This window comes from Bactrocera dorsalis, chromosome 4 (assembly GCF_023373825.1).
Source record: "Bactrocera dorsalis isolate Fly_Bdor chromosome 4, ASM2337382v1, whole genome shotgun sequence".
NCBI classification, from domain to species: domain Eukaryota; kingdom Metazoa; phylum Arthropoda; class Insecta; order Diptera; family Tephritidae; genus Bactrocera; species Bactrocera dorsalis.
In genome coordinates, this window is record NC_064306.1 from 70,666,760 (window position 1) to 70,679,692 (window position 12,933).

The 12,933-nt window shown below is 34.5% G+C and overlaps 1 protein-coding gene across 1 annotated transcript; it reads right to left on the minus strand.

Annotated features, from left to right (window-relative positions):
* Window positions 1-3,807: 3,807 nt before the first annotated feature.
* Window positions 3,808-12,878, minus strand: LOC115065768 (intraflagellar transport protein 140 homolog). Its single transcript, XM_049454557.1, has 13 exons — window positions 9,975-12,878; window positions 9,320-9,915; window positions 9,089-9,249; window positions 8,958-9,032; window positions 8,509-8,885; window positions 8,021-8,447; window positions 7,621-7,933; window positions 7,312-7,552; window positions 6,801-7,229; window positions 6,542-6,718; window positions 6,366-6,488; window positions 5,196-6,306; window positions 3,808-4,518 (listed from the first exon to the last, which is right to left on the minus strand). Exons 1-13 carry the CDS (start codon window positions 10,119-10,121, stop codon window positions 4,226-4,228), a joined length of 4,470 nt encoding a protein of 1,489 aa, XP_049310514.1. The 5' UTR covers window positions 10,122-12,878; the 3' UTR covers window positions 3,808-4,225.
* Between the last annotated feature and the right edge of the window lie 55 nt (window positions 12,879-12,933).

Consider the following 12,933-nt stretch of genomic DNA (forward strand, 5'->3'; position numbering starts at 1 on the left):
TTATAGCTTTCTTGATTTGCGAGTCAATATGAAGTTTCAGTCTTTATATTGATATCATGGTTTTGAAAGCAAATGTTGTTCTTAGTTTTGCTAAACACTGGTCTAAAGAATTTATCAGTATGTTTCTAAAACTCTTTCCACAGCTTTGGTTATGATCTTTGGTATAGAATCCTAGTTATCAAACCCATTCTTACAAGTTAGAGTCTGTTCAAAAACAATTATAATTTTCGCTTTATGGTATTTTCAGTGGCATTCTAGGTCAGGTCTTCCTTCATTCACCAGTCGCTTAAAACTCATAAATCATGGATTGTCGTAGGGAAATGATTGACATAATATTCTAAGTGAAATTCCTGAATGTTTTTCGAAAAGTTTGCAGTTCCATTTTCAAGTCTGAAGTTAAACTTAATATCCCGTTCCAATTCATGCATATTTTATTTATATGACTCAGTTTTCAAAATTAAAAAGACTGTATTTTTCTTCTTCGTTACTGGCGTAGATACCGCTTACGCGATTATAGCCGATTTAACAACAATGCGCCAGTCGTTTTTTTATTTTCGCAACCAACTGAAGATTCCAAGCGACGACTGTTCATTCTCCACCTGGTCTTTCAAACGGAGTAGAGGTCGAATACTTTAAGAACTGGATTATTTTTGTACATACGCACGACATGCCCTAGCCAGCGTAGCCCCTGTCTCTTAAACCTGAACTATGTCAATGTATTCGTATATCTCATACAGCTCATCGGTCCATCGAATGCGATATTCGCAGTGGCCAATGCGCAAAGGACTATAAATCTTTTACAGAACCTTTCTTTCGAAAACTCGTAACGTCGACTCATCAGATGTTGTCATCGTCTGTACCATATACCAAGGCGGGAATAATGAGTGACTTGTAGTTTGGTTTTTGTTCGTCGAGAGAGGACTTTACTTCTCAGTTGCCTACTCAGTCCAAAGTAGTAACTGTTGGCAAGAGTTAATGCTGGTTCCAAGATAGACGAAATTATCTACGACTTCGAAGTTATGACTGTCAAAAATAAGATTGGAGCCTAGTCACGAGTGCGACGATCGTTTATCTGATAACAGGAGATATTTCGTCTTGCCCTCGTTCACTGCTAGACCCATTTTCTTTGCTTCCTTATACAGTCTGGAGAAAGCAGAACTGACGGTGCGAGTATTGAGACCAATTATATCAATATCATCGGCATACGCCAGCAGCTGTACACTCTTATAAAAGAAAATTTTCAAGTCTTAGAAGTTAATTTTTGTTTCTTTAACTGAAAAATTCTATATCTGGATGCTTAGAAAACTATATTGCCCTTCACGACTCGGTTGATTATGCACGTATGCGGATTGCGCCCCTCGTGTTAGTTGAGCGGGTGAAGACTAATCGTTGAGCTATTATATAAAATCGATTTTAAGAAGCATTAAAGCTTTAAATTTAAATTGTATTCACAAATTTTTGATATGGAATTATTGCTCACGGTTTAATAAACAAGTTCGTGTACTGTCTATTAAAATTTTATTTTAAGAATTAAAATAAGAAAGTAATTTAAAACGGAAGAATATAATGAAACAGATGATAGAATCAAACAAAGCTCTCAGAATCATGATCTCTATAGTCTGGAAATATAAATCGCTGAAAACAAATAATTTTTAAATATAACATGAGATTGATTTCTATATACAGGGATGATGAAACAAAAATTACGTATTTCTAATAACAGCATTCCCGCTAGCATACATATATTATCAAAAATCTGCTAAATCATTGCGAAGTTTAAACATACATATGCATATTATTTTAACAAAAACAATATGCATACATATGTATGTATGGAGTTACTGTGTTTTGAAAAACGCCTAATCACTATAAAATAAACATTGATTACACGTCGGTTCACAATATTTGTCTATACACCAAAAAAAGGGTAAATTTTAGAATAGCATCCCCGGATTTCGGGGTTAAAATGGGTATGTACGGATGAAGGAGGTCCTATAGATTAAGAAAATCAGGGGATTGTGGAGGTGTTTTCAGCTGCTTTCAGTTACAAATTAACCACTCTTGAACCAAACGCAAAGTGTGTTTAGGATTATTGTCTTGCTGGAACTGCCATTTCTCTCCATTTAAGCCCAATTTAGTTACGCTCGGAAGCAAATTGTTCTTCAAAAGGCTTAAATAAACAATCTTATCCATTTTTTTCGTCTATAAAAACAAGATTCCCAACTCCACTTGCCGCTATACACCCCACACCATTACGTTTCCGCCGCCATGCTTGATTGTTTTAAAGATGTTATTTTCCTGGAGCTCCATGTTGGGCTTTTGCCATCTTTTTGAGACACATCCGATCCAAATTAATTCAATTTGAATTCATCGCTTTCGTTGTTCCTGCATTTTTTCACTCAATTTTACAGCCGACATTTTTAGGTCTTCTGCCACTGTGCCAATAATGGATCGTTCCTCCCGATCAGAAAAAGTTTTTGGCCTCCCGGATTTGTAATTGCTTTCTATTTTTCCGCTTTTTATGTAATGGTTTATTACATTCCTTAGACTGGAAAATTATCTATTGACAATTTGTCCTATTTCGCCCAATGATTTTTTTTTCCAGGTGGTAAGTTTCCGGACTTCAACGGTTATCTCTTTTCCGCGACCCTTTTGCTCAATCTATGTCAAGGCTAAACACATTACTAAAAATCAATTGCTCTAATTATTCATTAATACGCAATATCTAACAGAAGTCACCAAAAACAGGATCAAAGGAAGTCAACTTAAAGAGGAATATGCAAAAAACATGATATGTGTCAATACTTTTTTAATGTGTTTTTCGCTGTTTCCGACTTCTTTTCTAGATTTGGGGGGAGTGGGGGGTGAATGTACCGGTATATTTTCACTTGCATTTTGTTTTGTTTCTACCAGTTACATGATGTACAAAAATAATTGCATGAGATTGTTTTTTGTTGTTTTTTAACTATCTTTCTTTAGAAAATCAAAGTGTGCCAACATTTTTTTGATTCACAGTATATAGTTGCCGCTGATTTATGGGTTTTGAGATATTTCCCCGAAATCCGGGGATGCTTTTCTAAATCGCAGCCATGAAAGTAATTAAAAACGGAGGAATATAATGAAATAGATGATAGAATCAAAACATGGGGTAAACTTCAAATTAAATGAAGCTCTCAGAATCATAATCTCTATAGATTAGAAATATAAACCGCTGAAAACAAATAATTTTTAAATATAACATCAGATTGATTTCTATATACAGGAATGATGAAACAAAAATTACGGATTTCTAACAACAGCATTCCAGCAAGCATACTTATATTAGCAAAAATTTGCTGAATCACGAAGTTTAAACATATGTATATTATCTTAACAAAAAAAAATACATATACATATACTTATGTATTGAGTTACTATGTTTTGAAAAACGCCTAGTCACTATAAAAAAACATGCTTATACGTCGGTTCACAATATTTGTCATACACCAAAAAAATTAAAGCTTTGTCTCACATTATATATTAAATAGCACTCCTATAGTAAAAGTCAAATTAATATGCTTTATTATGTTATGTTCACCCACTTACATATGTACATGGATCATATTTGTTCAAAGAATATGCAGTACTGCAACAAGTTGCCTGGCAAAACAAGTACACAAAACGCAATATATGCTTACCACTTATTATTTTTCGCCTATGTAGTTTAATATGCTAGCAAAGCAACTAAATCCTCGAAACAATAGTTTAATGAAACATAAATTTCGAATAAATATTCACTAAAACATAAATTAACAACACATATGTAAATATTTTCTAGTCTTTGCTTCACTTATTTGATGACAGCTGTCAAACACATGTGGAATTATAGGGTAAATGATACAAGAATGGTACATCGATTGATATTGTAACTTCAGCAATTTCACGTCTGTACATTACGCAAATAGAAAGTTTGAATAAAATAAAAATTAAATACCTTATCCACATCCGCATTTCTTATAAAGCTTATTATTTTTATTTTCACATACATTTTAACTCTGTGCCTTTTCTTAAGTAATTATGTATAAAAAATATTGAATAAATTTTATGCATGCGGGTTTATGTGCAATAGTATATGGAACAATTTTTATCCCAGTGAACGATCACCGAGGATTAAAAAGATAGGTGACTTATAGGATGGATGCTATTCATCACAAATTTTATTACTTTACATATTTAATGCGCTCAATTATCGTAATTCCTCTTCTATCTCTTCTTCATTATCCTGATCGGTTTCGCTTTCTTTAATATTGACATGTCTTCGACCGGAATTCCAAATAATATCAAAGTCTAGATTGCATTCTTTTGCTATTTTTTGCACTAAGGCTTTGTCAACCAATCCAATAGTGCTCCAAGCATTATCCTTCAAAGCCAATTCTTTTAAAGCTCGTCCAGCTTCGGGCCACTGTTTCGAATAAGCTAATGCACGAACCAACATTGCAAGAATATCCGCTTGACGTATTGGTGGCGTTTCTGGTTTTACTAAAATTATTGAAATATAATAATTAATTATTTACGATATTTACTTCGAACTATATATTAATTGGCATTGGGAAAAAAATTAAAGTAAAACTACCCTTCACAGATATAAAATATTCCATGCAAAATCTTGATTTTGAACTTCCAGTTTCTATTGTAGCCCTAAGCTATAGTAGTCCAATCTGAACAATTCGTCCATGTCAAATTTTGTGAAGACATATTGTTAAATAAAAAAATTTTCCATAAAGGGATGACTTTGATCGCTCAACTTGTTTAGCAGCTATATGCTATAGCTACTACTACTACCAACGAATCAGCAGTTTTTTTGGTGAGAAAAATATATCTCTAAAAACTGACTAGTTCCAACAGATGGACATGGCCTTCATGCTGTTTATTTACATAAACATTTTATACAGTCCTCGGCGAAATAACGTGTGCAAATTTTCAGATACATAGATATCTAAAAACTGACTAGTTCGACAGGCTGTTTATTTATATTATATATGTAAACACTTTATAAAGTCTCCGACGTTTCCTTCATGGTGTTACAAACTTCGTGGCAAAATTAGTATACTCTGTTCAGGGTTTAAAAAACGAAGAGTACAAATAGAACTATATCACGATATCGTAAACTTTCAATTAAAGAATTTCGAAAAAGTAATTCGAAAAGAAGAACTTACTTAACATATTCCGACAGCCGGAAATTACTGCTTGATTATCGTTATTTTTCATTGCGTTTTGTATATCCAAAACTTTTCGCACATCTGCTATAGTTTTTTCCAAATTATTGAGCGCATGTTGTGAATGTCCTAGCTTTTTTAAGCAATTTGCCGCCTCAAGCATTGCCTTTAAAGCTTTTTCGTAGTTGTGATATTCTTCGATTTCGATTTGTGCGCAAATAGCATAAAAATTTGCTAAGGAATCATATGCTTGACCCTTCGAGTAAAATGTCACAATATGTTTAAGAATATGTTCATCCTCTTGCCAATTCAACGCTTGCAAATAATTGGCTGCCATGATATATACCTCGCGCTGTCGGGACATATTAGCGAAAAATATGATTTTTTCGGTGCTGCCCGATTTTAGCAAACTCTTCATGGCTCGCACTTTATCTCCGGCTTGAGTGAATTTCTTCGTGGCCGTGTGATAGTCACCTTGTTGTTGCAACAATTCACCCAACTGTGTAAGAATTTCGATTCGCATTTCTTCATTAAATTCGTTTTTGTTCGGTGTGAGCATCTCGGCGAGTTCCTCGGTGATCGGCACTCCTTTCTCCATACAGATTTGTAACGATCGCTTCAAATGCATTGTCTTTGCCAACAAATAAACCGCCTTTTGATGTTGTTCGATGCTCGTGAAAAAGTCCGCACAACGATTCACCAGCTCTGAGTCTGAATCAACGGTTAATTCCGACGCAATTATTTCTAGCACTTCTGGTTGTTCCGACTCAAAGGCCATTTCTAGTGCCTTATGAAGCATGCCAGCACGATGGTATAACTCTACAGCACGTTTGAAAGATCCACACTCTTCAAAGTATGCGGCTGCAATCGCTTTATCACGACTACGAGAAGAACTAGCCACGGTCCAGAGTTCATCCTGGAAATCGTTTTCCTTACAAATACGTATAGCGTTGCTAAACGTTTGAGCCCGTGTGTAGAACATTATGGCTTCTTGGAACTTTCCAACATTCTCATAATGACGTGCTAAGTGATAACAGGCAGCTCTGTCTCCAGATTGTCGTGCTATGACATCTGCCTTCGAAATTTTCCCCAAATAACAAAGTATTTTAACCTGTATTAATAGTAATAGTACGTATTTAAAATAAACACCGTTTTCAACGGACAACTCACTTGCGAAAACCAATCCTCCGCCTTCTGATATACGGCCAATGCAGCATCCATATCACCAGAACTTTCAATGTACTGACCCCACCATTTAAGCATTTTCGGATCAGCACAATTTTGCATATAACGCTAGAGGAATTTTTGTAATTAAAAATGCTTAAAATTTGGAGCGTATTACAAACCTTCATTGCTAGAGGATTATCCAGAAGCATTTGTGTTATATTTTGTACTGGATTATGGGATTTTTCAAAGTATTCCAGAGCGGTCTTAATATCTCCGCTCTCTTTTAATTGCTGCGCCTTATGGAAATATGTATTTTTTAAGTGAACACGATCTTCCGTCTCGGCCACATTTATAGCCTAAATGAATGAAATGTTACGAAGAGAATACAAAAAATTTAAATATATTAATTGAATTTAAAACATAAGGGACTAATCAAACCTCATCTATTTTTCCACGCGCCTGCAATAATTTGTTCAGCAAATCAAATCTGCCACATTTTTTGTATAACTCAACTGCTTTTTCGTGCATACCCAATTCGGTAGCGAGTACCGCAAGTTTTGCTTCATCTTCAAGGTCATCATCTTCCATCGCTTGGCGAATGGCACGTACGGAGCGCGCTTTGCCCAAATGACCCATGCATACCTTTGCCACATCTAAGCGACTAGTTTGAACGCACATCTTTGCTAAATTTGTCCAAATCGTTGGAGATTGAATTGATCGTATGGAGCGATAAGCTAAATCCATGTTGCCCTCGGCAATATGTAGACTGAAGTTTAAAACCATTTTTCGTATGTTGGGGTCACACTTAATAAGATCGACGAAATCTTGCAGTGGGCGCTCTTTAACAAGATTTATATCCAAAGTTATCTATATTTATTCAAAATGGGTGGTTTTAATTATATATATAATTACAAAATGAATTATATGTATAAAGCTTATTCATATTCACCACATTAGGTACGCATAGATTGATCAGTTGCTCCGCCATGACTAATGAGCGTGTTTCGAGTATATTTAATTTATTTTTTTCTGAAAAAAATAAAACCATAATTTCAGACTCGATACTATGGTTACAATTGGTCCCAGCTTTTGTATGATTTTGTTTTGGCTCCTGTACTTGCTGCATTGATTTCACCTCAATGGCAAGCAGACGTGGCTCATCTGTATCCCAATATACATTTACGGGCATGCTGAAAATTGTAAAAAATAATTAGTGAATATACTAATGCATATCTAATAAAATGGGTGGATGGTATACCATGAATTAGTATTGGTTTCGTTCGAATTATGTTTGAGATTATGTTCCATCAAAAGATTACGTTCGAAATTCCAGCAATATAGAATGGGTTTTGGAACAAAGTTGCGATTTGCAATTAGCACAGCTAAATGGGTGCCAGCCGTGTTGCATTTAACTAAAATCACTTCACCAAAATCATCAAATAAGTCGTAACCTGATTTCCCAGGAAAAATTAACTTAGGATCGTGCCGAGAAACATCATAAGCTTTAACGAAACCATTCATTGTGAAAACACTCAAATAGACACCAGTGAGGTCCATGCCAATAATTTTCCCTAGAAAACCAGAAATGATACATTATTTTTTTTTATTTTGAAATGTACAATATATAAGCCAATTCATAGATATTTTTCAATACTCACCTTCATTGTCATTTGCCAAAATTTTATTGAGCACGACGCCACCAATTGAGTATATCATCACTTCATTTGAGTTTAAACAGAAAATGTTCTGATTGTGTATGTGCAGGCCTAAACACTCCGCATTGAAAGTCTGTATGAGTTTCACATTTAGATTTGAATCCTTTTCATTGCTGCCCTTGGTAGTGCTGTCATCTGTATATGCCTCAATCCTATAGTCATCCACCTTTTGCACCTTCTCAATGTTATATGCAGATATAGCGCGACCGTTACTAATGATCATATTTATTTGATTAAGGGCTAAGGCAATAATTGCAAAATCCGTTTGAATGAGCGCATGCTTGCCGATCGCGTGCTCAAGATAAATAGCTTTTGCATTACGTTGAACTGCCCACAGATCGCGGGTGTAAAATGATAACAAAGGTTGTTCCTGTAAAATTAATAAACAGACATTTAGTATTACATTGTTGGTAGGTATTGCCAACTTCCACCTTGAGCACGTAAACGTTTGAAATGCAGTTGATCAACATGCACGGCTTGGCCAACTCATTGAAACCCCAGATGCATTGTTTAACGGCGCCACGTACTGTCGATATGTTAGTCAACTGCCACGAGTCCTCAGGCATATCGAAAACGCCTACACGCCGCTTCCAAGTATAAATGTTACCTTGATTGGTACCGGCGCAAAGAGTCTGGTTGCTTGTGCTGTACGCAAGGCAAGTGAAGAGCTCGTTTGTCGGTTGTATGAATTTATGCAATTTACGGCTGTTTAGTGTAGATGAGGACTTTTCGCTCGTGTCGTTGCTAAAGACATTTGTGCTGGCAGAGTTACCGTCGAGACTAATCGAGGATCCTAACACGGAAATTGCTACAAACAGAAAATTAATGAAAGTTATTTGAAAGTTTCAAAAATATTCATGTATGAATTTATGTATATCACCAGTACTAGGCAAGTCCATTTTGAGTAGATAGTTATCGCTTTTTTCGATATCCCAAATCCGTACGCTTAGATCACCTACAATCACAATGAAAAAATTGTATTTGCCTGTGCATACGACTTATGCAACTCACCCGTTATAATTGCCAAGCTATTTCCCGCCCATGAAATAGCACCGCCCTTGCCAGATATGTTCCCGCTCAACTTAACTCGATCCAACTCAGTTAATATACCCGTCGACTCCACCAAATATAAAGCAATTGTCATGTCCTCCATCAAGCAAATAACGGCATCTCTAAAACAAATATACAAATTAAGATATTCTAGCAAAAATGCATGTAATGACTTCTAAACAGAAATCTCACTTTTTAGGGTGCCACAGCATTTGCATGATGGGCACGGTATTATTTTTGAGGACCTCTGTACAGGCGCCACCCTGATTTATGTAGTACATTACACCATTTTGTGTACCCACATAGAAACAGTGATTATCTTTGACACCAGCGTGAATCATACTCCTCGCCGCTGTTCGCGGTCGCCAGTTGGTTAGCGTATCGAGTGCCGCATCATCGCCTGCTACAGCCGCCTTGGCTAAATTTACAATTTCCTCACGCACCTCACTCTCAATGGTCCGTCGAAAGGTGATATGCAACAGCACATCACGCAAATCATGTGAAAACATTGTTAAAAATTGATACTGACCATCGCAGCGCCAACCCGTAAGCAAACCCATCGAATCGGCGGTAACCATACGTCCACCTTGTTCGCTGAAGTCCAACAAAACTATAGGCGCTTTATGTGGACCGTGAACACTAGCGAATTCACGATGGCCCGCAAACCAAACATGTATATCACCATTTTCCCAGCCGGTGGCCAACAAAACTTTTTCGGGATGCCAAGCTAGTGCCGAAACCTGCGATGTCGGATGTACCGGATAGGTGACATCGCGTTGAGGTTCACCCTATAATTTAATTAAGACGTAATATTGCAATAAAAATAGAAATCGATATGTATGCTCACCGAATCTGTGAAAATTGTTATAGACCCGCCACGCTCCTGGCTGTAAGAAGCTACAGCAAATAGTGGTTCGGTGAGGTGCCAATTTCCGATGGTGCTAACAGCATCGAAGTCAAGAAATTCCACTTTGGTGTCAAAATAAAGCGTCATTACGAGTTTTCACAAACAAATTTTATTCCTTTCGGTGCCTAGTTGGATATTAATCGAACAAAGCTCATAGAACCAAACAAATACGGTTGCCATGGAACCTCTGTGCTTCTAAATGGAAGGAATACAAATAGGAACACAGGATAGTTGGAACACAACAAAAGCAGCTGACGCTATAAACAACAGCTTTGGTAATCTTTGAAGGCATAACCAAATATTTCATATTCTTTATTTAAAGTATTTTTACAAAACATGTCTTTTTACCAAATAAGTATTTTTTAACAAACTTTTTCTATCAGAAATGTTGACAATATGCAAAGCATTTATAACAACTTAAAAGAGTAAACTAAATAACTTTGAAACCGCACATTTTTCAGACATTTTTTAAGGTTAGAATCGCAGCTTCAATTTGAGGTTAAGAAGTCGTACAAACAATGCATTTAAATAATATGTCTTCATTTTATATTATCATATACCATACATCGTATTATAATTTTTGTTATTTATGTCTAAGAAAAATTCACTTATGTATGTAGATAATCTCGCTTAAATCCATTACAGATAGGAACATCAAATGCACGGACAAAACATGAAAACAACGTTTATATTAATATTTTCATAGAAAAGCGATTCTCATAACCGGACGTGCGTTCCAATGAAAGGACAGGAATACTATGTAGATAATATTTCGTTCAAATTATCTCTGATAAAGTTCCCTTTTTTTGTAATTCTTATTAGTTTGTGAAGTTTTGCCACAAATAATACGCAAAATGATCACGAGAAACAAATGGACTTGCACTGGCGCCAGATGGTTCACAGTAACTTAACGGAAACTAATGGGATAATTGTCATTCATTTTCTCGTGCCTGACATTGGCTCGCATTTATTAGTTCAGTAGAAATATAATTCTGAGTTGCAGCTTTTGCCTCTAAGAATACATTTCAAACACACGCTTTTGCCAAAAACACTACGAAAGTGGGTGTCCGGTTATGAGAAATTTATATACTATTTATATATATATTTTTTTTTCATATACATATATTTTACCTTAATCTTTTTTCTTTCAAATTAAGGAATGAATGATAAATGAAAATATACTCCGTCAATATTACATTGTACCAAATTCTCAAAAATGAAGCTAGTATTTTTTTATTTATCCAACTCTTCTTATAGCATCTCTCATATAAGCTTCACAAATATTAAATATGCTAAATAATATAGACTTTTGAAATAATATGCTCAACGCTCAGAATTTTAAGTGGATTTTAATTAGCTTTTACACACACTTTCATCGATACATACGCATGTATATATGTAATGTACATACATATGTAGAATTAATTTAAACGCTTTTAATTCACGCAAGTTGTACATACATACATATAAACAAATCGTACATACATTTTCACATGGTCTATCATAAATTGCAACGTTACATATGTATATACATATAGCAAAATTTCGTATTCCTATTTGAGAAGTGGTCGACCCATTTGAGTCTAATTTTATATTTCAGCAGAACAGACTAATTGCTATATATGTATATAACTCATATTTGCAATAAATTATATAATGTTTACACATGTTTGCATATGTACACCATTTACATACATACAAAGAAATGGCGCACATTTCCTATTCCTGGAAATACAGATAAAAATATTTATTACAATAAAACAAGCACAAAACAATAGTGCACCCATTTACGTATGTATGTACATAGGTATGTATAATAAGCCACGTCATTTATCACTTAGGCATGTTATCTATTTAAGCCTTAAATATAAGTAAACGCACAAATATTTATTTAGTGTATTTTTTTATTTTTTAAATGCAATCATGCTTAGCCCACACAAGCGGGTATGTGTGTAGGTGTGGTTTTTGATAATTACCGCTTTTAAATGGTTTTGATTTTGAAATTTTCCGTACACGCAGGTAAGCGGTGGATGATTACCAAATGATCGCTATACACATAATTACAAAAAAATATAAGTGTATATATGTATATATATATATATAAGTATATATATATTTATATCTAATTAGTAAGTAAATGTTTTAGCTACACATTTCCTCAATTACTTTTATTATATTTATTTCTAAGCAATCTTGAAATATTTAACTTTTTTCTTTAAAGTCCATGATTTAATGTAGATCTGTTTAATTTTCGGTCATAATTTGTTTGCCATAGTTTATTGCATACTCTAAACTATGGTAAATAATAGTTTATAAAAATTTAAAAAAAAAAATTAAATCTATGTACGTTCATATTTTTAAAATATTATATTAAGGTTAAAAATTATTAATTTTCGAAGATATCCTATAAATATATACACTTGCGCTCAATAAAAATGCAGCAGCACTTTTGTAGACAAACTTCAGCTATATGTATAACTGTAAAATTGAAAAAATGTATCCTAGATTAGGTAGGCAATGCGAGATAAATAAATATTTTATGAAATTGGGTTGCACACTGTTCAGTTATAATCGTATTTTGGTTCTGTAAAGCAAATTTTATGGATAACTACATAATTTATACTAGTGACCAAACATATAAAAATTGCCCTATTTTCTAACTTTATAAACAAAGTACTCATGTGATCTTATTTTAATTATATTTGGTGGTGAGTTTTTATTGACCGCAAGCGTATGTATTTATAAAGATTTTAATACAACAGCGTACCCAACTCCACTGATTTGTCAAAATTATTTGTGAATTAAAAAATAGACAATCTTAAAGTATTTATAGTATATTTACATGGCAAAATCACGTCTAACATATCCCCATTGGTCGGTTATTTCCAAGATTTTTCTT

Excerpts from the sequence above, each read along its gene's own strand:
- LOC115065768 (XM_049454557.1), bottom strand. The coding sequence starts at position 10,121 with ATGACGCTTTATTTTGACACCAAAGTGGAATTTCTTGACTTCGATGCT. Across the intron at positions 7,934-8,020 it reads TTTGGCAAATGACAATGAAG|GGAAAATTATTGGCATGGAC; the intron begins GTGAGTATTGAA and ends CTGGTTTTCTAG. Across the intron at positions 7,553-7,620 it reads GAAACCAATACTAATTCATG|CATGCCCGTAAATGTATATT; the intron begins GTATACCATCCA and ends TACAATTTTCAG.